The sequence below is a fragment of the Nicotiana tomentosiformis genome, chromosome 7 (genome assembly GCF_000390325.3).
Source record: "Nicotiana tomentosiformis chromosome 7, ASM39032v3, whole genome shotgun sequence".
Lineage (NCBI taxonomy): Eukaryota > Viridiplantae > Streptophyta > Magnoliopsida > Solanales > Solanaceae > Nicotiana > Nicotiana tomentosiformis.
The window spans coordinates 49,275,498-49,300,583 of record NC_090818.1 but is presented as its reverse complement, the minus strand read 5'-3'; the positions used below and the strand labels follow the sequence as shown (position 1 = coordinate 49,300,583).

At 36.5% G+C, this 25,086-nt stretch overlaps 2 protein-coding genes across 3 annotated transcripts; one reads left to right on the top strand and one right to left on the bottom strand.

Moving 5' to 3' along the window:
• Positions 1 to 9,981: 9,981 nt before the first annotated feature.
• Positions 9,982 to 19,143, top strand: LOC104094164 (aconitate hydratase, cytoplasmic). Its single transcript, XM_009600035.4, has 20 exons — positions 9,982 to 10,551; positions 11,809 to 11,913; positions 12,050 to 12,210; positions 12,290 to 12,382; positions 12,499 to 12,684; positions 12,851 to 13,012; positions 13,596 to 13,740; positions 13,827 to 13,969; positions 14,067 to 14,123; positions 14,209 to 14,288; positions 14,376 to 14,451; positions 14,660 to 14,845; positions 14,967 to 15,034; positions 15,134 to 15,252; positions 15,439 to 15,560; positions 15,953 to 16,051; positions 17,048 to 17,527; positions 17,682 to 17,780; positions 17,871 to 18,113; positions 18,866 to 19,143. The coding sequence occupies exons 1-20, from the start codon at positions 10,050 to 10,052 to the stop codon at positions 18,929 to 18,931; spliced, it is 3,192 nt and encodes a 1,063-aa protein (XP_009598330.1). The 5' UTR covers positions 9,982 to 10,049; the 3' UTR covers positions 18,932 to 19,143.
• A 557-nt stretch (positions 19,144 to 19,700) lies between these two features.
• On the bottom strand, positions 19,701 to 24,215 carry LOC104094163 (uncharacterized). 2 transcript variants are annotated; one of them, XR_004506503.2, is made up of 7 exons: positions 23,936 to 24,215; positions 23,726 to 23,853; positions 23,023 to 23,192; positions 22,411 to 22,488; positions 20,754 to 20,898; positions 19,891 to 20,566; positions 19,701 to 19,780 (listed from the first exon to the last, which is right to left on the bottom strand). XR_004506503.2 is itself a non-coding variant. In XM_009600034.3 (6 exons), the coding sequence occupies exons 1-6, from the start codon at positions 24,036 to 24,038 to the stop codon at positions 20,153 to 20,155; spliced, it is 1,038 nt and encodes a 345-aa protein (XP_009598329.1). In that variant the 5' UTR covers positions 24,039 to 24,215; the 3' UTR covers positions 19,788 to 20,152. The 2 variants fall into 2 exon arrangements, 1 of the variants encoding a protein (XP_009598329.1); XM_009600034.3 differs by lacking the exon at positions 19,701 to 19,780 and having other exon boundaries at positions 19,788 to 20,566.
• Between the last annotated feature and the right edge of the window lie 871 nt (positions 24,216 to 25,086).

Genomic DNA, 25,086 nt, shown 5'->3' with positions numbered 1-25,086 from the left:
GTGCACTATAGAAATTGTGACATAATTGTTTCTGTGGGTTTTTGTAGTTAAATGATCTTGGCATTTTCCATGCATTTTATGAGTTAGAGAAATTAAGCTGAAAAGCATATTAAAAATCATGATTGAGGCTATGTGCCAGTATTATTGGGACCCACAGAGGTCATATTGCTGTGAATTATTTATTTTAAATTGAAAATTCATACTCAGTCATATTCATTTCATTGCATATTATAACTTAGTTTTATGACTCTATTTTGATGCATATAAATATTTTGGGCCGAATGCCTTGTTTTACTGAAATACCCGAGTGGCTTGAGAGGTTTATGACTGAGTGAGGCCGAAGGCCTGATTTGTGAGGATATTTATGGGATCGAGCTGCACGCCGCAGCATGTTGCATATTTATGGGATCGGGCTGCACGCCGCAACATGTTTGATATCGGCCGAGGGCCTGATTGTGAGGATGAGTGTGGATCGGGGCTGCCCACCTGCAACATACTTTATTATTATAGCACCTGAGTTGTCCGTACAGCACGTGAGTTGTCCGTGTAGATTATAGCGCTTGGGCTGAAGGAGCCCCTCCGGAGTCTGTACACACTCCAGTGAGCGCAGGTACCTACTGAGTGCGAGTGCCTAGTGCCAAGTGCTGTGTGACTGGGAGGCATGAGTGATTGTGAGGTATACCCGAGTGGCAAGAGTGATTGTGAGGTATGCCCGAGTGGCAAGAGTGATTGTGAGGTATGCCCGAGTGGCACGAATGACTGTGAGGTTTGCCCGAGGGGCTGTATATGAGTGATGTTCTGCCCGAGGGGCTGTTTATGATTTTATCACTGAGTTGCATCACATTGGAATGCACATATGACATACATGCATAGAGATGTATTTTTTCTCATGCTATATAACATCACATCATTCATGATTTCTCACACATTTTGACAGATGGGCATAATGATGCATTTGTTTTACACGGGTTATCTGGAAGGAAAATGAAACATATTATTTATTATTGAAAAGATTTTTGGAGAAATTATTGTTTTTAAACTATTCATATTATAGGAAACTTCGGCAAACGATTTGGGTTTTCACTGATGTATTTGAAAGAAAGAACTACTATTTTTGAAATCATTATTTGGCTGGGTATTTTATCCCTGAGTTACTTCTGGTATTATTTGCTTTATGTTGTTATGGATTGTTGCGGACTATTGGTTTTGGACCCGACCTTGGTGGAAGCTCGTCACTACTTTAAATCTACGGCTAGGTTTGTTACTTACTCAGTACATGGGGTCGGTTGTACTGATACTACACTTCTGCACATTGTGTGTAGATGTTGGCTGTTGTTGTTGCTGTGCTCGATGGTTGTGGGATTTGAAGATGTACCTACGTTTCTGTTGTAGCTGCCTCTTGTTCAGGGTAGCCTTAGATTTATAAAAGCTCTGTTTATGTATTATTCAAATAGACTATGTATTTATTTTATTTTTGCTTTGTATAATCTATTCTTAGAAGCTCATGATTAATACTACCAGTTCTTGGGGATTGTATAAGATCAGGATCTTTATTCACTTAAATTATTTTAATAATTATTATTGAAATTGGTTAGTTGAAAATTGGCTTACCTAACGGGATGGGTTAGGTGCCATCACGACTAGTTGGATTTTGGGTCGTGACACTTTCAAATCCCGAACCAACCATCCCCGCAAGTCATGAATTAATAAAAGTACATAAGGAGAATTTTATTTAGGGGAACAGGATTCTAAAAGTCAAAATGACCAATTGGGTCATTACAATTTTGATACATTTGCACCAGTGAATAGAATTTCTTCTGTTCGAGTTTTAATTGGCTTAGCTTCAATCCGTAAGCTTTTTATTCACCAAATAGATGTCAAAATAGCTTTTTTAAACGGTGATTTAGAAGAAGAAATTTATATGGTTCAACCTGAAGGTTGTATCATTCCTGGACAAGAAAATAAAGTTTGTAAATTAATTAAATCTCTTTATGGCCTTAAACAAGCTCCTAAGCAGTGGTATGAGAAATTTGAACAAGTCTTACTGAGAGACTATTTTTCTTCAGTTGCGATGGATAACTGTGTTTATACTAAAGTGCTAAACAATGATTATATGATAATATATCTGTATGTTGATGACATGCTTATAATTGGTACAAGTTTAAATATTGTGCAAAGTACTAAATTATTTTTGTTTGCTAATTTTGATATGAAAGATCTGGGTGAAGAAAATACAATATCGGGAGTTAAAGTTATAAGGAGTGAAGATGGAATAATGTTGTCACAAGAATATTATGTTGAGAGACTTCTTAAGAAGTTTGAATATTTTAATGTCACATCTGTGAGCAGTCATTTTGATGTTAACTCTCAGTTGAAAAAGAATAATGGTGACCTAATTGCTCAGTCTAACTATGCACAGATTATTGGGAGTCTGATGCATTTAATGAATTTTACAAGGCCTGATATAGCCTATGTTGTGTGTAGACTGAGTAGATATACTCATAATCCCAACATAGATCATTGGTCTGCATTAGATAGACTAATGAATTTTTGAGATGAACCATGAATTATGGTATCCTATATATTGGATTTCCTTCTACCTTAGAAGGGTATAGTGATGCAAACTGGATCTCTGATTCATATAAGACAAAATCAACTAGTGGCTATGTATTCACCCTTGGTGGTGGTGCAATATCGTAAAAATTAGCTAAACAGACGATCATTGCTAGATCGACTATGGAATCAGAGTTTGTAGCTCTGGAGTTAGCTGGTTCTGAGGCTGAGTGGCTAAGAAACTTCTTAGCTAATATTCCTTTAATAAAGGACGTATTGCCTCATGTATCTATATACTGTGATTGCCAAGCGGCAATAGCTATAGCAAAGAATAAATCTTATAATTGTAAAAGTAGAAATATGAAATTGAGACATGATGTCATAAATAACTGTTGAGAGATGGAATAATTTCCATTGACTATGTGAAGTCAGAGATAAATTTGGCCGATACTTTGACTAAACTTGTGGGGAAAAAATTAATTCTTCAAACCTCAAAAGAGATGGGGTTAAGGCCGACATGTTGTCAATAGAGATGGTAACCCAACCTATGTGATTGGAGATCCCATAAAGTATGTTCATATGGGTAATAACAATTCGATATTGGCAATCAAGCACTAAAAGAGATTGCTTGACTGCTACTAATTGAGAGGCTGAGTTATAACTCTTAATGAAATTCATAGTCCTTATGGATAGTGTATTTAAAAGCAGTATACACTTGATGAATTCACCTATATGAGAGTGGTGTGGGCCGCTTCTATGAGATTTTGGCCTAGTCTTTAGAGCTCTCATGAATAACCAAGCACGCACATGGCCTATTGAGAGCAAAACGTTGAACAACAACATTACCGGGGTCAAAATGGGATTGATAAAATCTCTGACTTACAATAAGATTTATTGGTTCATAGAAATATTATATTTTACCAGTAATTCTATGAGTTAAATTTTATTGGTCTAAGTTTGGTTCATAGTCCAGAAGTGTCACGACCCAAAATCCCACCACAGGCGTCGTGATGGCACTTAGTCTCTAAGACTAGGTAAGCCAATTACAATTACAATTCAAGCCTTTTTTTTAAACATATAATTTAATACATGTGTCGAAACCAACAACGAAAATAATTATATCACTTTCCCAAGACTAGTAATACTGAGTCACGAACTCTAACTGAATACATGAAATGAATCTCAAAGATCAAATATATAATACTGTTCGAATAAGAGTTGACAGTACAATAAAATGGAAAGACTCCAAGGGACTACGACGACAAAGCAGCTCTACCTTGAATCCTTGCGATCAACACACTAACTCTGCCTGAGTCTGATATCTCTAATACCTGGCTCTGCACAAAAATATGCAGAAGTGTAGTATGAGTATACCACAGTCGATACCCAGTAAGTATCAAGACTAACCTCGGTGGAGTAGTGATGAAGTACAGTCAAGACACTCACTAGTCAAATAACCTGTGCAATATAGCAGTATACAATAGTACTGGAAAATAATTAGCAATGATAACAACAAAATCAACCAGTGATATAACAGCAAGGCAACAAGAACATCATAATTATTGCTCAGACGAATAAGGAACACAAGTACAACCAATTAAACATGTCCTTCAAATATAAATCTTTCACATATAATTCTTTCGAATAAATACCTTCCGAATATAATTCTTTGAAATAATATTTTGTATATAATTCTTTCAAATAAAAGTCACCTTGTGACACCTCATTTCAAAATTATAAACATACGGGTCTCAACTCACTTCCATATTTTTACGGCATCTCGTGCCCATATTTCTATCACAACTGCACGGACAACTCACGTGCCAATAATATCAATGTATATAAGATTCACATGATCAATTTATTTCCACTAAAGTGAGTTTATAATTTTTAAATCAAGTAAGAAATCAACAAAGAAGTAAATTTATTTTAAAAATCATTTGGGGTGAAGAAAATAACATTGCACTTAAATTAAAGCATCAGATAAACTACTGAATGGGATGTAAAACTATTTAATTTAAAATATAATAATAATAATTTTTTTTATTTAAATCAACTCAATCATCGAAAATCAGTAAGAAAAACCAGAAATATACTTCTTCAGAGTCTCGTGCTAAAAAGCCAAAGCCAACACAATACAACTAGGAGTACAAAACACATAATAATAAAGTCAACTAGTACATCACGGAAGAAGACAAGAATTTACATATTAAATGAAACAAAATCACCCAAGACAAGAACATAAATAAAGAAATATCAACAGGGCACTCCCGAGGTACCGCCTTGTAGTCCCAAATCATAAATAAATTCACAATATCTCATTTTTTATATCACTGCGGGAGCCTTCATATTTCATTTTTAAAAAAATTATTTTTTCCGAAATATCATCCCACGTTTTAGCCACCCTTATCACACCGCATGACTTCTAGTAGTTCCCCTACTAGCCACGCGTTTCAAGCCACCCTTATCTCACCGCATGCATTTCAACACCCTGACCTTATATCATCACATTCGTATCAATATCACAATATTTCACAAATCGCACCTCAAGTGCCCAAATATCACAGCATAATACAACTTGTACCTCAAGTGCTCACATATCACAACATATCATAAATTGCACATCAAATGCTCAAATATTACAACATATCACAAATTGCACATCAAGTGCTCAAATATTACAGCATATCACAAATTGCACATCAAGTGCTCAAATATTACAGCTTTCTACAGAAATCAACAATACATTATTTTTCCACAATAAGGAGCCCACAACTCGATCATAATGTGTACAACATCTTAACAAAATATTCGGGAGTGAACAACTCAACCGAATAAAATTTTACAATTTGGCACTTTGCCTCAATATGATTCACGACATTTATAATTCAATTCCAAATTTTTAACAATGTGGACTGAAAAGTAATTCATCAAGGAAAAACACCTCTTTTAAATCACAATTTCAAGAAATAAATAGATTTATTCATCTTATTAACTAAATTTTTCCATTTAAATTATCTATAAGTAAAAATCAATAATGAAAGTGTTTTCCATAAAAATGGCAACTCAAACAAACATAAAGTTCACATAAAAGTCAAGCGGCAATCACACCAAATTATCATATAAAAATAACCTCGACAAACAAGGAATGAGGCATGACAAATAAGAGATTTAATAAATTACAATAATTTTCCAATTTAATACTTAAGGGCGTCTACGAATTTCAACCGATATAATATGCACATATAAACCAAGTACGTACTCATCACCTCGCGTACATGGCTTCAATTACACAATTTCCACATGAGACTCAATGCCTAAGGGGTAATTCCCTCACTCAAGGTTAGGCAAGATACTTACCTTTTTGAAGTTAGGCCGATATTCCAAAATCACCATTTTGCTTGAATTGACCTCCGGGCAACTCAAATCTAACCAAATTAATTCAATTCAGTGAATACTAATTATATGAATTAATTCCATATGAAAATACTAATTTTTCAATAAAATCCGAAATTTAACTCAAAAATTGCTCGTGGGGACCACGTCTCGGAATCCGATGAAACTCACAAAATCCGACAACCCATTCGATTACGAGTCCACCCATACCAATTTTATCAAATTCCGATAACAACTCGACCTCCAAATCTAAAATTTTTGTTTTTGAAAAGTTTTACAAAAATCTTAATTTCTTCCATTTAAATCCAAAATAAATGATGAATATGACCATGGATTTATGAAATATAATCACTTTTGGATATAGAATACTTACCCAAGTTGAAGTCTTGAAGAAATCCTCAAAATCGCCCAAGAACCGTGCTCCAAAAATTCAAAACGAAATGAAGGAAATGACCATTTTTTGTCCTTAAGTTTTTGCCCAAAAAATACTATTCTGGTCGCTAAAAGTGTCAAATCTGGTCGTTAAAGGTGCGTACCAGGACTGTTTACACTAGCAGGTTTGTTTCACTAAAAAGGTTCTAACTTCATCATACGAACTCGGAATTGGACGATTCTTGTTCCTATGAGTCAAAAATAAAAATACAAACCTATTCGTTCAATCGAAACTCAATTCGGAGCTCATTTGCTCAATGCGATACCAATTTTGCTCGTTAAACAATTAACTCATGTTTCACGCTAAAAACTCAATCGCGACTTGATGAAATTAGACCAAACTTTCCATATCACTACTATAATTCATTATCAAAATCTCGAAAGTCTCGAAATCAAATTTTAATCTCTAGAACTAAAAATGGACCTTTGGATCATTACATGCTTATGTTGAAAACATCAAACTCTTCCTCGATAGCCTGTAGTGTCTCAACCATAACTTCTTGTACTCAACTCCAACTACCAAATGGTTTAAAGTTCTGCAAACTAGATACAAAGAGCTACAACTTTCATGTTTTGCTCATCTCCCAACTCCTTATATATTGCGAGATATAAGCTCCCAAAGTCAGCCCCGTGCAACAGAAATTTTTGGCGATGCACACTGCTGTAGCCAAAATCTACAGTACCATCTTTAGTCAATCGATCGTACCTTTTTGTACAAATATCTGAATGATGAATGGTTTATCATTATGGAAACTAGAATCAAAGCGCTACAACTTTCATGTTTTGATAATTTTTATATTCCATCTAGATTTTGAGATATAAGCTTCCAAAGTCAGCTCTGCGATTGCATCAGTCGCTGTCCAAAAACAGCTTCTGCAGCAGAAACATTCCAGCAGCTTTTTTTGTCCGAAATTCATTCCGTTAACCTTCCAAAATCCACCCAAGGCCCTCGGGACCTTAACCAAATATACCAACAAGTCCAAAAATACAATATGAACTTAGTTGAGGCTTCAAACCATGCCAAACAACGCCGAAATTACGAATCGCGCATCGAATCGAATTATGAGTTTTCAAAATTTTCAACTTCTATATTTTACGCCGAAACGTATCAAATCAATTCCGATTTACCTCAAATTTTGCACACAAGTCATAAATGACATAACGGATCTATAAAAATTTTCAGAACTGAATTCCGACTCTGATATCAGAAAGTCAACTCCCCGGTCAAACTTCCCAAAAATTCAACTTTCGCCATTTCAAACAAACTTTCACTACGAACTTCCAAAAAAAAATTCGGATACGCTCCTAAGTCCAAAATCACCATACAAAACTATTGAAATTATTAAAATTCCATTCCGGGATCGTTTTCTCAAAAGTCAACTCTCCGGTCAACTCTTTCCATTTAAGGTTCAAAAATGAGAATTGTTCTTTAAATTAAATTCCGAATCTTTCGAAAACCAAACTCGATAATTCACGCGGGTCATAATACATATTACGAAATTGTTCGAGACCTTATGTAGCTGAATGGGGCATAGATTCTTAAAATGACAAGTCGGGTCGTTACAAGAAGACACCAAACCTATTACATTTGGACCATGCAAATCCAGCAGGTTGTTAATTCTTCCATTCCTTTATCGTTTTCCTATAAATTTTTGAAAATATGTGAGGATTGTGGCAGTATTTTCAAAAATTGGACAAATGTCCTTTCAAGTGGCAATGAAGAGATGAGTGTGGCAATCTTGCATGAGAAATTCAAGACAAGTACACTTGTCATGCTCTAAGTTTCTCTTAAAGCCTATAAATTGGCATTCAAATTAGCCATCAATTATCAGCATCTTTACCTTTGCCTTTCCGTTCCTCTTCAGCTTCCTTTTTTTTCCTCCTCAAAATTTTAAAGTCTACTTTCTTTGTTCCCCTCTTTTAATAATTGAATTTATTATTAATATTTTGCTGATTCCTGTATCCTCTAAATAAATAGATATGAGCTTGTTTAATCCTGGGAAAATATTTTACATTGCTAAAATAGTTTCTTAGGATGGTGCCCAGCACGACTCAAGTCAATTCGTGTATCTGCTTACAAATAATATTAGTGTAATATTATTATTGTTATTTTTCGGTGTCATTTTCCAACACTAATAATGAAAGTATCTAAATTGAAACACATGGAGTATTATTAATATTAATAACATTAATAGAAAAAAGCAGAATAGTCTAGGAGACACCTCTACTTGTTCCGATTTGACATCCCGGTCCCTGTACTCCACAAAATTTCATCCAGACACTTCTACTCGATCAAAACTAGTATTTTAAACGCCTCTGAACATTGACCAAGCTTATGTGCCATTGAATCTGCTGAGTTGGACGAAATGTGTGAAATGCACACGTATAAAGCGAGTGTAAACAATGAATTTGATTTTTAAAAAAAGATTAAATAAAAGAAAAAAAAGTTAAGAAATTGTTACTTTATTATTAAAAAGTTCCCCTCCCCTTCATGTTTCTTCTTCCCCCAATCCAGCAACCCTTCTTCACTAACCCCTCTCCCTTCGCATACTCTTCTTCTTCCCCTTCATACTTGCCTTTATATACTGTTCAGTCCCAATATTTACCTCTTCAATATAGCAAAAAAAAAAAAAAAAAAATCTTTCACCTTTGATTTTTGCTTCCATTTTGTTTGTAAAAGAAGAAAATCAAATCTAAAGGTAAGTCAATAAACAACACTTAATTTGCTAACAATATAGGCCAGGAGGTGAGATTTCATTGAGATAATAAAAGTTGGAGACCCAAATGAACATGAGTTTTCTTTTTTCTTTTCTTAAACAATTTTTATTCATAAAAATGATTAAGATCATATGGGCCTTCATGTTGAAATAATATCTTGAAATCATCATAAGTAGGATTGAGATCTCCACAGAAGAGTGAGAATTGCATGATTCCAGTATTTTATTTCGGATGGAGTGGCTGCAATTTGTAAGAATTTAGGAAGTGTTAATTCTATTAACTATTTGATTTTCTTCTTTTTCTTTCTTTGTTTCTGTTTTCATTTGTTAATGAGTATTTTGAAGAATGATTGTTGTGTGTATTTGGGATAATAAAGCTCGAGAATTTGTGGTGTTGTGAAGGTGAATTAATGGAGGGGAGATTGTTTTGGGCGGTGAAGGCGGCGACATAGAGGTGGGAATAACAAGAGATAGTGAGTAGAGGGGAAGAGTGAAGTGAAGTGAAAATAAAATAAAAAATAGAGTAGAAAATTTTGAAATGAGGTGAAAAAATAATGATGTGACATAAAAAATTTGAGGTGGACATGGATGTGTCATCCATATTGGATAGTTGAAGAGCATGCGAGATCTAAAGAGTTTAAAAGAGTTAATTTGAACGAGTAAAAGTATCTGGATAAAACTTTGTGAAGTATAAGGAGCGCGATATCAAACCGAAATAAATACAGTATCTCCTAGGCTATTCTGCCTAGAATAAAATGGTAAGTTCGACGAACATGAAAGTTGACTCATATATTCCTCATCACTCAATTTGTCCAAATTGGAACAAGTTAGATAGATTTAGATAGATTAAACTTCGGCCCCTCCCCCCGGCAGTTGCATCTTGGCAGTTAGGTTCTCATCAGCACCTCACGTGTTTTCATGCTCCTATACTCACTCCACAGGTAGTAAATTATGCCCGCAAAAGAAACTCAAACATCTGCTTCTTCCCACAGCTCGCCAGCTCCTTCTGCTTCTACACACTTCACCCAGCTTTTAGCTATAAATATATATACAACAGCAAACAAATACAAACAAGATATAGTAAACGTTTTTCGTGTAAATCTGAACATGTATTTATCCACTCGCTCTTCTTCTTCTTCATCATCATCCGCCTTTCTTCGACCTTCTAGGCTTCGCTTTGCTTCCACTCTCTCAACTGTACCTTCGTCTACATCTACTTCCCCTGTTTCTAGAATCTTCTCTTTACTTTCATTTTCCCGCCATATTCAACCTGCTGCGCTGTTTTCTGTTAATTACCGATCATTCTCTTTCTCCTCTGCTCTCCCATCGCTCAGGTACTCTGTTCCTCGCTGGAGTCACGGCGTTGATTGGCGTTCTCCTATCAGTCTAAGGGCTCAGGTTAGAACCGCGAGTCCCGATATTGAACCTCTGGATCGCAACATTGCTACTATGGGTATATCTCCTCAATTGTAATCAATTTAATTAATCCTCATGCTGCTGTTTATATTTGCCTTAAAAGTTAAAACTCCTTTTTCATGCACTGTGCGTTCGAATTAGTTACTTGGTGTTACTTCAGAAATGGCCAGACTTTGTGGCAAGGGTCGAGGATTAAAGTAGTAAATTTTGTGAATTCGATTCTTCAAAATTTTTGGGGAAAAAATTTACAAATTTGGAAATTACATAAAAGTAATATGTCATGTAGTAATAGATAATAATTTAAAATATTCAAAATGTATTTAAGAAAAAAGTGGTCATAGAAGGACCTCTTTGACTCGCCAAATAGTTAGAGACGTTGCCGCATAAATTAAAACAGAGCTAGTTTTTCATTTTTGGTTTCAAGTATTTAATCTAAAACAATTATGCTTCTCGTACCTGTGCTTGTGTAATAGATCAATTGCACGGTTCTTAAAAACCAAAATCCCCTGAAGTAAAATATAAGTACTTAATAACAGTCCTCACAAAGTTGAAGGAAAAAGAAATAATTTTGAAAGCCTTAAGAAAATGCTTCACGGGGTTAACAGATTTATTGTTATACGCAAAAGCATAAAAAGGACACGTGCTTCGGAATTCAACATAGTTAAAAAGGGAGGAGGAGAATTCAGTTGTTACATAGTTTGCTCAATTGAGAAACTAGAAGTGGGAGCGTGGAGTATTTGCAATTTTTTTCCCTTTGTCTTTAATGAAGATCAAACTACAAATGAGCGGCAGAACTGACAGTTCATGGGAATGTCTCCTATGGAATGAAGATGAGTAACAAGTATTACAATAGATATTTGGAAAGTATTTTATTGATTGCTTCAGGTGGGTGAATTGTATTCACTTATGAAATTGTTAATATTTATCTAACCACTGCTTTTCTATGCAATTCTACCAATATTCAGTGATATTCATTGGGATGAAAGATTTGATCATATAAAAAATATATTGCACCTTAATGTGTTTAACATTACTTCAACAGGCTTTATAACTTGATTTTTAATGAGTTCTCTAGAGTAGGTGTAATTGAGGTTGAAACTAGGTTTTTAATGGATTAGCTGCGTAACAAGGCTGTGGATTTCCGTGTCATTGTCTTCTCTGGATTTGGAATTCGCTAGCCATTTGATGCAAATTTCGATGCCACAAGACTTTATGCAGGAATTTGTGATGTATGATTATTTAGTTTTGTCTGAGAAAATCCTAAATCAAATGATCTTTTTAAATTTATATCCAGCTTCAGAACATCCTTTCAGAGGAATATTTACTAGTCTTCCCAAGCCTGGAGGTGGCGAGTTTGGAAAATTCTACAGTCTTACTGCTCTAAATGATCCAAGGATTGGTATGCACTTAAATAGTTTTTCTATATTTAAGTTAAACTCCTGTAATGATTATCTAGTTCCTGCCTTTAATATTGAAAGTCCTTGTTGTCAAGCCAACATTTCAGAAATTTCTGCATTTCATTTCTTGTAATGCAGACAAGCTGCCTTTTTCTATAAGAATACTATTGGAATCTGCTATACGGAATTGTGACAATTTCCAAGTATCCAAGGATGATGTTGAGAAGATCCTGAACTGGGAAAATACTGCACCAAAGCTAGTTGAAATTCCATTTAAGCCTGCCCGTGTTTTGCTACAGGTGAAAAGCATGATATGCTGTGATGAGTGCTGATTGTTGTAGCATTAGCAGATTTATGATCTTTTGATGATGTACTTAGGATTTTACTGGAGTTCCAGCTGTGGTTGATCTTGCCTCTATGCGTGATGCTATGAAGGAGCTTGGTAGTGATCCTGACAAGATTAATCCTTTGGTACACTTCTTGTTCAGCTGGTTCCTGTATTGCTCATGACTTTTATTGCTCCGTGGAGGGTTGTAGTGGTTCTCGATTCCTCATCCCGTATATTGAGACAGTGATAATTTTTCCAGGTTCCAGTTGACCTTGTAATTGACCACTCGGTGCAAGCTGACGTGGTAAGATCAGAAAATGCTTTGCAGGCAAATATGGACATTGAATTCCAGAGAAACAGAGAGAGGTTTGCTTTTCTCAGATGGGGGGCCACTGCCTTCCGCAACATGCTTGTTGTTCCCCCTGGGTCTGGTATTGTTCACCAGGTATGATCATGCCTTCTTTTTAAAAACCTTGAAAAAATAAAAAAGGGGCCTAATGTATGCTGTTACCAAGCTGTTAGCCCGCATATAAAAAGTTGTTTGCTTTGAGATTTTTTTGGACACCAGTTCTCCTGTTTGCTTCCTTATTCTCCTCTCAACTATTTGATAGGTTAATTTGGAGTACCTTGGACGAGTGGTTTTCAACTCAGATGGTGTACTTTATCCTGATAGTCTAGTTGGGACTGACTCTCACACAACAATGATCGACGGATTAGGAGTTGCAGGATGGGGAGTTGGTGGTATTGAAGCAGAGGCAGCAATGCTTGGCCAGGTATTTTTATTTATTTCGACCTCCATCAAATATAGTAAATGAGATCTCCCAGTCTGTAATACTGCTATGCATCACCACTCCCCCTTCTTTTGTTGTCACTGTGTTGCTTGCTTGAATGCCAAGGTGACACTATTGCCTCAGCAAACTTGCCCTTTCAGAATATCTTGGCCTATTAACTGCTACTTGTTGTTACCTGATTGATTATCACTTTACAATTTTAATGTATGTTCGTTAGCATTCAAAAGTTTCGAGAGTGATAATCATTTGAACGTTTAACTTTTATTTGTAATTGTACTGGCCCCAGTGAGAATATGAGGTTTTGGGTGATGTTCTCTTTTGGTAGAATATATCTTGGTTGAAAACTTGGGTTGTCGATTATTGATGATTTTGATGCTCCTGCCTCTAAGCTACGGATGAGAGAGAACATTAATCTCCTTAATAACTTAATGGTTGTTCAGTGTCATGGTTGACCATATAATTTTCTTTCAACGTCTGCATTTCTATGTTATCACGCGTAGTCCCTTGAGGAACACTATCATTCAATTAATTTGATTAGTTCTTTTCCTCTTTTTTATTCCGACAGCCAATGAGCATGGTTTTGCCTGGTGTCGTGGGCTTTAGAATGTCTGGAAAATTGCGTGAAGGGGTGACAGCAACTGATTTGGTCTTAACTGTAACTCAAATGTTAAGAGACCATGGTGTTGTCGGAAAGTTCGTCGAGTTTTACGGTATTTAACCATCACTCTGGCTCTTTTAAAATGGCTAAACATTTGTCTTTTCTGAATGTAGCTCATTTAGTTTCATTGGTATATAGGTTCAGGAATAGCCTCACTTTCTTTGGCTGATAGGGCAACAATTGCAAATATGTCTCCCGAATACGGAGCTACCATGGGTTTTTTCCCAGTAGATCATATGACGTTACAGTACCTTAAATTAACTGGGCGTAGTGAGGAAACAGTTAGTTGTTCCCCTTTTTTCTCCTTTAATTTGTGGTCTGCTGAAAGAAAATAATATATTTATTGTTCCTAACAGTTTCAATACATTATTTGATTAGATAACAATGATTGAGGAGTATTTGCGGGCAAACAAAATGTTCGTTGACTACAACGAGGTAAAGTTTCTATTCCAGTATTATTCTCGTATGGTAATGTAAAACTTTTCGTGATGCAACTTTGTGGTATAATTTTACAATACAGCCTCAAGAGGAGAGAGTTTACTCATCTTATTTGGGATTGGATCTTGCTGATGTTGAACCCTGTGTCTCGGGACCAAAAAGGTAATATTTATAAATTTGTTCACCAAATTTTTGCGTAGCTCATTGTTAGATTCCGTCAAGTGTTCTCACTGTTGTCATTTTTAATAGGCCAAATGATCGTGTCGCTCTCAATGATATGAAAGCTGATTGGCATGCATGTCTTGATAACAAACATGGATTCAAGGTTATTCTTTTCCTCAGATTTATTTTTAAAATTTTGTGGATATTCTTTTCCCTTTCCTTTTTCATCTAAAGCATGCAAATTCTGATTGACAAAGTATCAATTCATTTTAGAAGCTGACACAACAATGTCATAAAAGTGTCCACTTATAAAAAAATGTCATGAAGTTTTGATTGACACAATAAATAAGCCCTTTCTTTTAATCATGCAGGGATTTGCTGTGCCCAAGCAGGAGCAAGACAAAGTTGCAACATTTACATTCCATGGACTTCCTGCTGAACTTAAGCATGGTAGTGTCGTTATAGCTGCTATAACGAGCTGCACAAATACATCTAATCCAAGTGTAATGCTTGGAGCTGGTCTTGTTGCAAAAAAGGCCTGCGAATTAGGTTTGGAGGTTAGTTTTAGGGCCCTGAAATAATGCTGCAAGCCTTGTAGTTTGTCACATGTGGCGATTCCTCTAAATTGTTTACAGATGGAGCATGCTTCTAAAAATAACTTGTGGGATTATTGAATAGGTTAAACCATGGATAAAAACAAGTCTGGCTCCAGGTTCAGGGGCTGTTACAAAATACCTCCATAAGAGGTACTGTTTGTGATTAATTGTTACTTATCTTGGCCCTTCCCGTGTCCTGGAACATCATTATTTGTTCTCTTTGAGTTAATTTGTGACCTTGTGTTGCAGTGGCCTACAAACGTACCTGAACCAGCAGGGCTTCCATCTTGTTGGCTATGGTTGCACAACATGTATTGGTAATTCTGGAGATCTCGATGAATCAGTTGCTTCTGCCATCACTGATAATGGTAGTCTCCAATTTATAACTTGATCTGTGCTATTTTTCTTCCATAAGTGGGAAAAATTCTAAGTTATGCATTTTCTGTAGTACTTTCACATGGTGCTCCAGTGTATTCAGTCTGCTTGAGCAGGTCATCTTCTAGCAAGAAAAGTGATTGGCTATGTTGGTGATGTTCTTGGAAATATTTTTGCAGATATTGTAGCTGCAGCTGTGCTTTCTGGAAATCGGAACTTTGAAGGCCGTGTTCACCCCCAAACAAGAGCTAATTATCTTGCTTCGCCACCGCTGGTTGTTGCATATGCACTTGCAGGAACGGTATACTGAGATGAATTAGTGGGGGACTTATTCCATATTTTTCTCCTTTAGATTGATACCCAAGCTGAAGGAGTGAACTTTCTGTGCTTTACTATCCATTAGCTACTCTCAGTCAGTAGCCTTCAGTTTCATTAAATGCGCTGACCAGAGCCCTTTCAAGCCTTGTTTAGCATGTTTCTTCTGATAGAGTTTATGACCCCCCGCTCTCTGTTGCTTGTGTTTTGTTTCACTTGTTTTTTCTTCCTTTGGTTTTGACCAACCAAGATTTTCTTTTTTTCTTTTCTTTGTGGGGTAGGGGAGGGGTTTGTTTCCGCGTCTTGCTTGTAGCTAACAGATAACTACTGTTTTGCTTGCATGTTTGTAGATAAATTCTTTCGACTAATATTTTTCAGGTGGACATTGACTTCGAGAAGGAGCCTATAGGAATTGGAAAAGACGGAAAAGGTGTATACCTTAAGGACATATGGCCTAGTAATGAAGAAATTGCGGAGGTATTATTCTTTTGCTGTCCTCAATAAGCAATGATTATCTCCATGGCCCTGTAAATATTGTTATTCCCGGTCAATATTGCTGTATTTGTAAATATTAATTCTGCAAAATATAAGTTAACGTAATGAAACAATAATAATAAATTCGAGCCCACTGAATTCACAGTGTTTCCTTAAGGAATTTAATCCCCTCCTAGTACCCAAGGTAATGGATTATTTCCTCCCAGGATAGAACGAATAACACACTGGTGTAGCGGTACTTCAAATCCCAGTGTTTCGGCGAACACAAAGTTCGGTAGCAAATCACACTTACAGTTGCTTTGTTTGAAGTTAAAAACAATGCAGAACGAAGGAGTATATACTCAGAAAAACGTATGGAAGTTCTGAGAGGAAGGAATGCAATGTATAGCCAATTTGTTGAGCGAATTGTATGTTGAGTTGAGTATCTTTCTTCAACATTTGCTGCTCATATATATATATAGCAGCCAAGAAGGAGTGCAAGACCAAACGTCCACCCTTCATGGTGGATCAAGCATTACATATTTGTGGAGCAAGCACTTCATATTTGTGGAGCAAGCACTTCATGGTGGGAAGACCATTATCCGGCTGCCAAATTATCAATACACGGATTGGAAAATATCCGTTTACAAATACGGATAATCTTATGTTAATATTTACTATTAACAAATAAATTTGGTCCAAAAAATTAATCAATCAATCCGAAGCCGAAGCCGTAGCCGAAGCCGAGCGACGACGACGGCGCGAGGCTTGCTTTCTTCTTAACTCTTTAAGAGCTACAAGAAGAGCAATTATATATATACCCACCAAAAATGTCTTCCACTTCCAATATGGGACAATGTCTCATTGTTAACAGGGGAAAACTTAAAATTTTACTCAAAATTTCATTTTCCCTCCATTTCCCATTCACCCTCATTTTAAGAATATTACATCTTAAAAATAAAACCTCAACAAATATGACTAAAGATGATCTTCCTGTAGGTTGTTCAATCAAGTGTGCTTCCCGAGATGTTCAAGAGCACTTACGAAGCTATTACTCAGGGAAATCCTATCTGGAATCAACTCTCTGTCCCGTCGTCCAATCTCTATGCATGGGATCCAAATTCAACCTATATTCATCAACCCCCATATTTCAAGGGCATGAGTGTGGACCCTCCCGGCCCTCATGGGGTGAAGGATGCCTACTGCTTATTGAACTTTGGTGATAGTATAACCACTGATCATATCTCTCCAGCAGGTAGCATTCATAAGGACAGTCCTGCTGCAAAGTATCTTATGGAGCGTGGAGTTCAGCGGAAGGACTTCAATTCATATGGCAGCCGTCGTGGCAATGATCAAGTGATGGCTAGAGGTACTTTTGCTAACATTCGAATCATCAACAAGCTCTTGAATGGAGAAGTCAGTCCGAAGACGATTCACATACCGACTGGGGAGAAACTTTATGTGTATGATGCAGCAATGGTGAGTTACAATGTTTATTCAGGAAACGTTCCACTATTGTTTGGCTAAGAGCTTTTGTAAATAGGCTGTTCCTTTTATTTTATTACATTCTCTCCCCTTTTTCATATGCAAGGATAATTAATGTTTCTTTTTTGCTTTATTGAACTATTTGCAGCGATACAAATCTGCCGGGCACGACACCATTGTTATTGCTGGAGCAGAATATGGGAGTGGAAGTTCCCGGGATTGGGCTGCCAAGGGCCCAATGCTACTAGTAAGCATTTTACACCAGTTTCTGCGGTTTAAATTTTCTTTCTTTGTTTTCTTTTTCTCTATGATGTTACACTAATGTTCTTGAAAAAAGGGAGTAAAAGCAGTGATTGCAAAAAGCTTTGAGAGGATTCATCGCAGTAACCTGGTTGGAATGGGCATTATACCACTTTGTTTTAAGCCTGGTGAAGATGCAGAAGCACTAGGTTTGACTGGTCATGAGCGTTACACTATTGACCTTCCACAGAGGATTTCTGATATAAGGCCCGGACAAGATTTAACCGTGACTACTGATAGTGGAAAATCTTTCACCTGTACTCTTAGATTTGACACAGAGGTATGTATTTTGTTTGTACTACTTTTTAACTCCTTTGTCTTTTAATAAATTACCTGCATTAACTTGTACAGAACTCAAGTAAAATGCTAAATAAAATTAATTAAAATGTGCTTTAAGATTGAATATAACATAGTTTGGTTACACTGGAAACTCATTGATTAAAGTCTGAGATCGGATGAAATGTAATCTATTTGGACGCTTGGTGAACAAGGAGTTAATTATTTTGCGAAACAGGTCAATTATTTTATTTTTGGGGGAATGTTGAAAAAAGAAGTTTTTAGTTTTATTGAGCTGGAGATGTGCATTTTTAAGTGGTTTTATTTCTCTTTTTCTTTCTTTCAGCTAACACAGTTAGTGATGGAGACTGCATTACAGAACATCTAAGAGTTTTGACTTGTAATCATCATTTGTTCCTTTGCATTTCATTTTTTCTTTCATATGCTAAGCTGCACTATTTGGATTGTCGCAAGTCTTGACATTTGTTCAAACTTGGCCCCGTTAGGATTAATGTATACATAAAGAGTTTATAATTCGTTTATCATCTGGCGGTTTCTTGCAGGGCACACCCCTCATCTTATCAACTTATTATGGTTAAAGACTTAATGAAGTGAAAAATATGTTAATATACTACGGCTAAGTGAGAGAAGTCTATATATTAACGCATGTGATGTAATTATTATTTTAGTGTAAATATCTGGTGCGATTACATTTTATATCATGATAGCTTTTATATTGTTGATTTGGAATTGTAGGTTGAGCTGGCATATTTTGACCATGGTGGCATCCTTCCTTACGTCATTCGGAACTTAAGCAAATAGTGAAATACAGCCTAGGCTCATATATGTTGTACTACATGCTTTGCCTATGCTGGCAGCATCGTTCAAGAAGATGGATGTGCTGAACTCGTTTATGCATATAAGAGATGATATGGGTTGTAACATCTTGTAATTATTAGATATTTTCTTCCCTCGTGTTTAGATGACAATTGGAGCGATTTCATAGAAGAGCTTAAAGACGGTCTTAGCAGCCACTGATAACCTCCCTGTTATGGCAAGTTAAGTTGGGGTAGCGTAAGATTGAGTGGGACATTTGTACCACGGCTGCTCTTTCCTTAACCAGAAGTTTCGAGTTTCAGCCTTTGTTATGAAAAAATTCTTGGTAGGGAGCGCTTCCCGAATGGAGCCCTACGCGGCGCGAATTCGAATATAGTCGGATTCCAATGCGGGTACCGGACACGAGTGGGAAACAAAAAAGAGAGTGGAACGTTTGTACTCTCTTTTCCCCCTCAAAATATAAAGAAAAAATTACTTTGAAATACCAGTTTTTCCAATTTCTTCCTTGGGGACATTGATAAAGGTAACTAGCGATTACCGAAAAATAAAGTAACTAGCCAAACTGGTGGTCATAATTAAGAGACCAAGCAAGAATACAATCCTCAGACCTCTTAAACCCTTTTTGTGCAGATAACTCCCGTGCGCTAGATAACTCTCAACTTTATAGAAATTGGTCAGGAAAGCTTCTCGTGCACGAGAGGATTATAACTTTGGCCAGACAATATGAAAGCTTCCATGTACTCCCGAGGCAAACTTTGAAACAATCGCAACTGTGTGCTCAAAAAGTCGTTAATAATATTTGTATGGGAAGCAAAAAGACTAGAAATTCACACACTGCACATGAAAAAAGAAAATGGAGCACCTCATTAAATCATCCTCAGCAGAAAAAATCCTAATATACATACATACATGCCAAAGACGACTACAAAGAACAATACACACACCTTACCAGAGGATTGACCAGAGGAGAGAGGCAGGCTTGCTTGACAGTGGCCTCCCTTTCAACAGTGTGATGACCCAAATAGACTCTTCCACTGCCTGAAAGAAACCACTGTATGTAAAATCTTTGTTGGAAGCTCGGGAAATATTTGCCTTCCTCTCAATGGTCAGTTGCAAAGAAAAGCTTTCCCAGTTACCCGTGCACAGAAGCTCTTTCTATTGGCTGACAAAGATGAGATACAGGTTTATAGAAGTACACATCTATTTTCAGTTCCGAATGTTAAGGGATTTGCTAGCCAGCGAAGCAAGTGCTAGTGCTTTTGCCCTACTATTCATCATTACCCATTCCTTTTCTGCACGTCGCTGATGTTGTCTTGCATTCTTTGCTCGCTTTGGTGCTAGCCGATTATCTCTCTCTAGAAATGCAAGTCTAAACTTTTCCGCCACGGGTAACTCTTCTGTGCTTGAAACTGATGATGGTGATGTTCTAGGTACAAATCCACATACTGCCCAGGTTTTGGGGTCAATATCTTCAACAATGGGATCGTCTAATGAGACATTTAGTCTTGCTTCTCTAGGAACATCAAGCCCCCTGTAACCCAGTGGTGACGGCTTTGGATTTACTATGATTCGTGGGCACTCGTCAGACAAACTCTCCAGCTGGTCCTTTTCAATTTTTGGCTGCAAAAGGATTAGATAAACATGAAGTTTGAATTCTGAAGACTACTTCAGCTAGGGATAAGGGAAGATCAATGAATCTGGAGGATTAAAAAGATAATCCACATGCTGATTCAGTTCAGAAGTCATATGCATAATGCCTAACAAGAAAGATGGTCTTGCAAGCCTGAACAACAAATATAATTCATACCCATAAGAGCCAACGCAGGGATGTCGCACCATGAGCTATTTCTGAGGTATCAAGTTCCTCCCAAGATTCTCCCTCCACATGCTCTAGTGTTGGTTTCAACAAAGCAAAGCATCTGCGAGCTGTGTTCTCACTCCGAGGGCAGCCTCTGCAACATTAACTCTCATTCAATCCAGTTATGTGGTTAACTTCTACATTACCCAATTTATTGAGAGAGAGAGAGAGAGATCTTTGAAATATATTTTATCAAGCAAAATATATGACGAACCTAGATTTTTACAAGGGATTTCTTTCATAGAACACTTCAAATGATATCGCGTAACTAGTTGAAACATGCAATGCTCTTCCTTCTTTTCTTTTTCCTTTTTTTAGGTCCCGGTGTAGAACATCTTTTCACTAGCTTCGCACGGACACTCTATTAAGGCAGGTTAATAGCGGAACTAGAGGGTTCACAAGAGAAATCCTCGGGAATCAAATAGCGGATCTAGTCAATAAGCTGAAACTTCCTTACAACAGGAGATTTAGGCATCCCAGGCTCATCATGTAGGATGCACTCATTATATTATGTGGTTGCATGAAAGTAAGACGTTAAACCAAACATAAAAAATAGCATCGAAAGTGACTATTCATGACTACCCCCAGAGTTATCCCAGAATATACCCACACGTGGAAAAAAAGGCTCATAATTAATGACAGGAAGCAAAAGCAAGGGAACAAAATGCCAAACAGCCCAAGTGTTTGAACATTATATTCCCAAGGACGACAATAACAAGAACCTAGCACAAACTAAGTAAGGAATAACAGCATGTAGAAATATAGATGTGCCAAATCATCCTGTTCGAAGTAACATGATCATTAACTAAAATACTTTTCATAGCAAGTTATGTGCAGAATCAAAATGAGAAAATTTAATGGATCTAAAATTAACAGTTTTTTGCCATTTGCTTTTCTATCTCCTCTCTGCCTTCTAGTCATGCACGCATTGCTTCAAACATGGAGTAACTAGCCAATTTCTTGGGAACATTGATAAAAGTAACTAGCGATTACCAAAAAATAAAGTAACTAGCCAAACTGGTGGTCATAATTAAGAGAACTTTTTTAAGAGAGGACCAAGCAAGAATACAATCCTTAGACCTCTTAAACCCTTTTTGTCATGCACTGGATATAATTCCCGTCTATAGATCAGTAATACAGTATCTCCCGTGCGCTAGATAACTCTCAACTTTATAGAAATTGGTCAGGAAAGCTTCTCGTGCACAAGAGGATTATAACTTCGGCCAGACAATATGAAAGCTTCCATGTACTCCCGAGGCAAACCAAATGCATCAAATTTGAGCATCCTTAAGCAGAGCATATTCAAATATCCAAACAAATAGCGAAAAAATGCTTACACCATGCACATATTTGAGAAGAATCTTAATACTGAATGTACTCATAGGTAACCAAACCATAATTTAACATGGAAAGGTCGGCAGGTTCTAAGCAACAGTTATAAGTAAATCAAATGGTTGCATCAGTGGACTCGAGGGTAACCCAGACAAATCATTTAAGAAATATTAGCTTAGGAGAAATTCAAGCGGCCAGATTTTGTTATTGTTACATGTGATTTTTTAAGCTTCATGCCTGAAAGAAGTGACTTGATTTAAGAAAGGGAACCTACCCCCATCTCAGTATTTCAAGAGACTGGCATTTCTGCAAGAGTTCTGATACACCAGCAGACGTGAGCTTGCTGCAGCGACTGTGACAATGGATGTTCACATTTAGGTTTACATTTCAAAACCAAATTTAAGTTGAGAAGCAGAAAAAGGACTGAAATAAGTGATAGTGTAGCCTGCACAAAGTGTGTAATGCACTTTTAAAGAAAAACAAATCCAGAAACACTTGGCATATAATTGTTCACACGAGTACGAGATCAAGAACTAGCTAGAGAAAGCAAGAAGAGTATAAAATGGGAGTTTCCACCTCATAACCTAAATTTTTATGGGAGTTAACGCCTCATAACAAATTTTGACCTATACAGACAGTACACTAGATTTAATTTACTAGTAGTTGAGGCCCTGTTCTCACTTTCAAGCCTCCTTACTGATTGCAGAATTTTGAGATAAAACAATAGATTTACTGTGCCTCAGTGGAAATGAGAGATGTCACCTAGAAAGCCATAGTTGGTGCACCAGGCATTATCCAATTAGGCCGTTAAACCAGAAAATCCTTACCTGACTCGCATGTTTGCATGTTTCAACCCTCACCTAATAAAATGATCAAAACGCAATACCTTATATCAACTGCTTGCAGATGTTTGCATGTTCCAACCACTTGTAATAGGCCAAAATCAGAAACCTCTGAGTCAGATAAGTCCAGGATTTCCCAAGAACTATCAGCCAATGCAACAATGACATTGTCATTCAATAGCCTTCTCCTTCTTGCAATTGCCACAAGTGCCATCTAACAGTTAGAACAGATTGTTCAAGTAACAAGAAAAATTAGAGTCGAGATAAATAGCTAGGACACAAATCAGCCTATTAAAGTAACGTCATTAAATAGTTTTGCTAGAAAGCATGGATTGACAGTTTTATTTTTCTTTTCGGTCCCCCTCCTCCCCAAAGAAAACACAATTGTATTCCCTGATAGCCAAGGAGCCCTCTTTTGTCAAAAGTTTGAAGAAAGATATCAGGGAAACACTGCTTCACTATAAAGTTCACCCATAATATGGTGGAGTAATAAAATTTGCCAAAACTTAAACTTAAGCAACTAGGATAAAGGACATTGCAATTTGCCATTTTATGGATTGAAAACCTGATCATCTTAAGGGAATGGAAAAAGAACATATGGTTAATTGAAGCATGAAAGGCTTTTTGATTTAAGAAGCAGTTGTTGTCGGGTTAAATGATTGCCAACTAAAAACTAGCAGTATTCACGTCTACCAAAGTACACATCTTCAGAAATTATGTACAAAACAGCGCATAAGAATGTTGAACCTTCATATTGGACGGAAAATTAGCAGCTATCTCGGTGAGATCTTCGATAATATCCTCAAAATGTCTGCCAATAACTCCTAGACACAAGCTCACCAAGCTGGGAGGCTTTCTCTTCTTAATAGCTAATACTGTGTAACAAAACAAACCCAACTCCATAAATAACTCATCACAATTCACAAGCCCATCACAATTCACAGCGGAGAAACGTACCCGATGCCTGAAACGAGAGGCTGTAATATTTAGCTTCGGAATTAGGATTGGAGTAAAGTTTCGGTACAGAATCCTTAACTTCAGGGGCTTTTGCTTTGTCCATCGACTGGGAGATCGAATAGAAGGAGGAGGCTGATTCAGGATCGAAGCCAACTGGGGTGAATCTTCGCCGGCGATTCTTCTTTCCTTTTTTTTTTGGTTCTTGACTTTCACTGACGGCCACTGTTACCGACGATGACCACTCCAAATTTCTCTTCCACGATGCGTTTGGACGATATTTACTCCATTAAAAGTTGTAATTGAAATAATTAATATGCCATATATTTTAATTAATAAATAAAAATATTAATACGCCAACAACAGTCCAAAATAATAATTTTAGTGCTCTATATTCCAAAATAGTACCTTTATACTTTTTATACTCCAAAAAATAATTAGTTAATAAATTTTTAAACAATTAATATTCCAAGCTAAAAGATACATTTAAATATTAAATTACAGAATTAATAATTGTTAGTATTCTGTATTCGAAAAATTGAATCAATGTAAAACCAGAAGTGTAGAAGAACAGAATTAATCCGAGCCCACTAAATTCACAGTGTTTCCTTAAGGAACTTAATCCCCTCCTATTATCCGAGGTTTAGGATTATTTTTTCCCAAGATAGAACGGATAACCTCACTGTGTAGCGGTACTTCAAATCCCAGTGACAACGAACGCAAAGAACAGTAGTAAATCACACTTACTACTTTTTTTTTTGTTAAAACAATGCAGAAACAAGAAGCAGAAATAAGAATTTTCGTAAGAAAAATTTGAGGGAGTAGTCTCTTATTTATAGCCTACATGTTGAGTTTAAACGAAGAGGTGCAACTCTTCAGAATGTTTGTTATGAATGTTCACGTAAAATGACCATTACGTAAATGGCTATTTATGCAAAATAAAACGAAAAATCAAAATGCAGAGGAAAATTAATTTACCGTTACAAGAACGGATAATTTGGATTAAAATAATATTACGTTAATCTTAATATTAACAAATAAATTTGGTCCAAAAATTAATCAATCGATCGATCATTTGACCAAATCCAAATCCAAATCTGAACGACTAATTTGGATTAAAATAATATTACGTTAATCATAATATTAACAAATAA

Bases quoted from the DNA above. Each gene is read 5' to 3' on its own strand.
- LOC104094164 (XM_009600035.4), top strand. From the start codon at position 10,050: ATGCCCGCAAAAGAAACTCAAACATCTGCTTCTTCCCACAGCTCGCCA. The intron at 10,552-11,808 runs GTATATCTCCTC...ATTTATATCCAG, and splicing joins TCGCAACATTGCTACTATGG to CTTCAGAACATCCTTTCAGA. The intron at 13,970-14,066 runs GTTAGTTGTTCC...TTATTTGATTAG, and splicing joins CTGGGCGTAGTGAGGAAACA to ATAACAATGATTGAGGAGTA.
- LOC104094163 (XM_009600034.3), bottom strand. From the start codon at position 24,038: ATGGACAAAGCAAAAGCCCCTGAAGTTAAGGATTCTGTACCGAAACTT. The intron at 22,489-23,022 runs GTATTGCGTTTT...CCATTGTCACAG, and splicing joins CTGCAAGCAGTTGATATAAG to TCGCTGCAGCAAGCTCACGT. The intron at 20,899-22,410 runs GTAGGTTCCCTT...TTAATGTTGCAG, and splicing joins CTTGAAATACTGAGATGGGG to AGGCTGCCCTCGGAGTGAGA.